The sequence below is a fragment of the Morone saxatilis genome, unplaced genomic scaffold (genome assembly GCF_004916995.1).
Source record: "Morone saxatilis isolate NCDOM2014 unplaced genomic scaffold, NCSU_SB_2.0 Contig3, whole genome shotgun sequence".
Taxonomy (NCBI): Eukaryota; Metazoa; Chordata; class Actinopteri; family Moronidae; genus Morone; species Morone saxatilis.
The window spans coordinates 17,379,633-17,384,392 of record NW_023339873.1 but is presented as its reverse complement, the minus strand read 5'-3'; the positions used below and the strand labels follow the sequence as shown (position 1 = coordinate 17,384,392).

The window sequence follows — 4,760 nt, the reverse complement described above, 5'->3', positions numbered from 1 at the left end:
GCGTATGCTAAAGAGCACCATGATGACAGCAGCGGCTGACCATAATGGCACACAGAGGACCTGTCCATATTGTATGATTTAAGAAGCATATCCATTACACATCACACCCACACCCACACACACACACATACACACTCCAGACTGCTGATGCCTCACCGTGGGTTAACACCATCTGGTGCCGATCAGGAAACACCAGCTTTGCACAAGTCAGTGTCTCTAATCATCTACCTAGAGCAAAGGGAGGCCGATCCCCACTAATCTCCACAATGTGTTCTGCTTCCCATTCCCACCTGTGCCCAAATAAAGGGGGGCCTTGTGGGAGGACCCGGGGTCTCTGTGTCAAGGGACCAGGGACCAGGTGACGCTGCAGTGCCTGTCCCACACGACAGAAGCTCCACCGCTTGGTTTGGCTGGCAGCTGCCTCCCCCCACTGAGACATCCCACAGCTGACAATCCCCTAGTACTGACAGGGGCTCTTTTCAGTGTCAATGGCCTCATATATTAGAGCTAACCGCCTTTGTGGCGAGAGAGGGTGTCAGGCCTTTTGGCCCGACAGCGCTTGTTACCATGATGAAATGTAGATTGAATGGAGGGGGTCTGTGTCCCAGGCACGAGAGCTTGGACTCCCCCGGCCTTTGTGTCCCACGCATGGCCATTGTTCAAACCTATTCAGGGCTCTCATGAGGAGGAGGTGGGGTGGGAGGGAGGTGGGTGAGAATGAGTTACATCTCTTCATTTCTCCCCTGATCTCCAACTCATCTGTCAGCCGTGGGAGGATAAGCATGTATTTTACACGCTTGATTTGTTGCTAAGTGAAGGCCAGCCATTGTTGGCTTGTTTGACTAAACCATGTTCATGGCAATCAGTGTGTATAATAGTTATGTTTGTGGTTTAGTGGATTAATCATTGTTGTGAATCAGCTGGAACATGATTTTTTTCACACAAATGCAACAAAATTTGATTGCAATCTGTGTTGATAGTGTATGGAAATATTTACTACACATCTAAAAGTTAAAGAAGAAAATCATGCTTTTATAGAAACTTTCTTTAAACTGACTGCATTATGTCGTCCACTTTAGATTTGCCCTTTGTGTGCTTATATCCATGTTCTTATGAGACAGAGACAAATCGTTGGCCTAGAGCTAAGGACATGGCTATATCCCTCGGCTGCGTCAGACAAAAGTGACGCGCCTTCCTGGCGCCTGTGTCGTCCTTTCATCTCCTACACCCTGTTGAGGAGAAGATGGATGGTCCCCTGGCTCAAGAACACCACATTCAGCCTCTGTGCTGGCGTATTGTCTCGTCCTTCTGTCACTCTTTGGCTCTTTAGAGCACTTTAGAGGTTAGGCTGTCCAAAGCTGGTTAGCAACCAATGACAATTCCTAAATAATAATTTTTTGCACTGCTCTCCAGTCCTTCCAAGCACCAATAAAACCCTTTCTGTTCAGTTAAAGAAGATGCTTTGATTGTTTTCATAAAGTTGCTGTGTATTTCTATGTATGTCTGAAATCCCTCTAGAAATGTTGTAGCTGTCTTGTTAAAAGGCAATAATATGACAAAACTACCACAAATACAAAAAATAGTATATAGTATTGATTTAAAGATGACATTCATGGAAAGAAAAAGGCAAACAAGAGTTATTATTATAACAAAAATTTTAATTTAGGAAAATAGAAATCCTGCACAACACCAGTTCCTTTTCTGACAGCGTTTCATCACCACAGATATCAGATAAATTACAGTATTTGCGACTCTGAGAAAATCCCTGTGCATGTAGAATATTTCTGTATAAACGATGCAGATGAGACCAATGATAAAAAATAGCAGCAGTTTGCATTGTAGAAGATATATACAATATGTACAAGTTCTGGCAGCAGCCATCATTTTAGCAGTTCGTTTAACAATCTTCTGTGATCTTGGTTCAATACGTTGATCCAAACAGCAGAGGTCAGTTTTAAGAGTCCTGCTCACTTGTTCATAGACAGGCTGTGTAATGTGGAGGTGGGCAAAGGCTGGCAGAGTGAGCAGGGGCATGGCATGCCCGGGAAGTGCCTGTAGGAGCCGGCCAGATGGAGGGGGTCCTTGAGAAGGCCCTGGACTGGAGCATGAAAACTCAGGTAGCTGGTGGATGGAGGAGAGTGCGGGGCTGTAGAAGCTGAATGATGCTGGAGAGCTGAAGGTGTGCTGCCTACTAGAGAGTGCAGAGATTGGGCCAGAGGATGTAGAGGGAGGTGGACAGTGGCGGCTGCTGGGGTAATAGTGGGGTGGGCAGCAGTGCGGCTCTGGGCGGCGGCACCTCCATAAACATCTCCCACCAACTTCTTCATCTCATCCAAGGAGCTGGACAGCATGAGGATGTAGTTGCGAGCTAACAGCAAGGTGGAGATTTTCGATAGCTTGCGGACTGAAGGTCCATGGGCGTAGGGCATGACCTCTCTCAGGCCATCCATCGCCTGGTTCAGATCATGCATCCTTTTCCTCTCCCGACTGTTGACTTTCAGTCTCAGGTCTTGCCCCTCTTCCTTGTCAGGGTCAGACCTGTTCTTGCTCTTACCGCCCCCGCCGCAGTGCTCCGTCCTGCCCTGGCCGGCCTCGCTGTCTGCTCTGTTTTCTCTGCAGTATGTCTGGAACATCTTGTTAGAGAAGAAGCTCCCAGCAGAGTTATCCACCACCAGGTCTGGGGATGAGGAACGGCTGCAGGTGGAGCCAGCGTCGGAATCCATCTTGGTCAAAGTGGGGCACAAATTAAAAAATGGTCCAAAAATACTACCCTAAATGCTAGGAGCTTGAGTTTAAATCCTACAGATGCTTCTTATGGTTTTCTGTTTTGGAGTTCTTCCAGTTCCCTGTAGTGTCTCCAAAGTCTATCAGAGTTTGTGCTGTTCAGTCTGATGATCAGTTTGTCCACAGGAGTGAGTCTGTCTAAACTGTCACCCTCTGGGCCCACTGGGGTGTATTTATACGGCCGGCATAACAAAGGAACAATAAAGCCGCATAATGAGACACTTAGAGTCACAGCCAATTGCAGAAGGGACACAGTCTCCCCCCGCACCTCCTTCCTGCAGCCCCCACTTCACCTTCCCACACCCACATTTAACTCCCCCGACCCTGATGAACCCCCTACACATTAACCAAAACAGGGGTATGTTCACATGGTTTGTTAAGCTGTATACCCAGGATACTCACTTCCATGAATATATGTTGCATGTGTGAAAGTAAAATTGTTCAAGCAAACAAGTAGTAGAGTATTTCTCTTAGGTTCCAATATTGTAAACAAGGTTAATGTAATTATCCTGATATGTTTTCGATATATATTTTTTGATCCACCGAGTTGCACTATAATACAGGTGCACCATATACTCACAATATACAGACATTAAAAGTGAAGCAAAAGTGAGAGTTTGAACCATAGAGCTGCATAAGAGTGAAGCCAACCACATTTTTATTGCCCTTGTTCCATAACACCAGATATATGATGCCTTTAAGGCCCAATTTACATATGGTATCCATGAGACACTTCGGAGAAAGGTATGAAGCACCATATGAGGCGCTTAAACATGTAAAGAGCAGCGTTAATGGCGGACTAGCTACAATTCAACAAGGAGCTCAAGACAAAAGGGGTCAGATAAATTTGACTCGGCTCCCCAAACAGTCTGTGAAATCACATCACTATCACTGGAAGGGGGTCCTTCAGTTGGGGAGGAGGTAGTTAAAAAGATACTAAAGAGTGGGCACAGCATTGTCTTTGCCTAATTCAACCGTAAAGCCACAAGCACTTTCTCAGGTTTCTTTCACAGTTGCTTTAAGTATCGTCTTTCTCTTGATATGAAATGGCAGCTGTCAGGAGTGTGAGGCAAACTTTAAAGGAACTGCATCTCAGATAGAGAAGTTTCCATTTATGCCATAGAAATTCCTACCAGGCTAAATGTCCAGCATGTATCTGTTGATCTAATCTGGTGGCTGGATCAAGCTGACTCTTCAACATTTCTCTCTGCGGTGTTCAGAGGCTGGATTTCATTGCTCGGGCTCAGGAATTTCCTGTCGGCTTCTGCCAAGCAAAGCCTCCAGTGAGTCAGTGCTAGAGGGCCAGCAGTTTGAAAATATAATAACACTGCTCATGTGTTACACTATCCTGGATGGCAAAAAATGATGTTCAAAACAGTATTGAACCTTGGATGCAGCATTGATTCTTGCCTGGAGCATAATAATTGCACAGCGATTATACAAGGTTTTATTCAGTTCAAATGGAAGAAACTTTTTAGAGGCATCAGGGCTTGAATGTGTTGTTTCTATCATCTGTCTGTCAGCTCATGGAAGAAACAATTTGCTATTCTCTTCTTGGTGCAGTGGGTTTATATTTACCCAACATGTGACTGATAACCCACCCTTGATACCACTATCAACATTTCTTCCTTAAAAAATATTATTTACAAACTATTATTACTCTGTATTGATTCAAAATTTGCCAGATAAATACAAAAGACCATTAATATATTTTTCAAAACACAGCATACTCAAATCCCTTCTATCACATTATAAAAACACAAATCAGTTTCAGAGTCAATCTGTGTTTAACTTTAACACATCCATCCATGAATTCAATGTCTCATTATTCTCCATGAAATTCTGTTATTTGAGAAAGAGGCGCTACAAAAATGGCTTCAAGACAAACTCCTCAATTAGCACTCTTTGGCTGAAAGTATAGTGTAAGCTTGTATGTGACAAGCGTATCTTCTCAGTTCTCTTACATCCAAGAGAAG

The 4,760-nt window shown here is 44.4% G+C and overlaps 1 protein-coding gene across 1 annotated transcript; it reads right to left on the bottom strand.

Moving 5' to 3' along the window:
• Nucleotides 1–1,967: 1,967 nt before the first annotated feature.
• On the bottom strand, nucleotides 1,968–2,723 carry olig4 (oligodendrocyte transcription factor 4). Its single transcript, XM_035674553.1, has one exon. It carries the CDS (start codon nucleotides 2,721–2,723, stop codon nucleotides 1,968–1,970), a length of 756 nt encoding a protein of 251 aa, XP_035530446.1.
• Nucleotides 2,724–4,760: the final 2,037 nt, after the last annotated feature.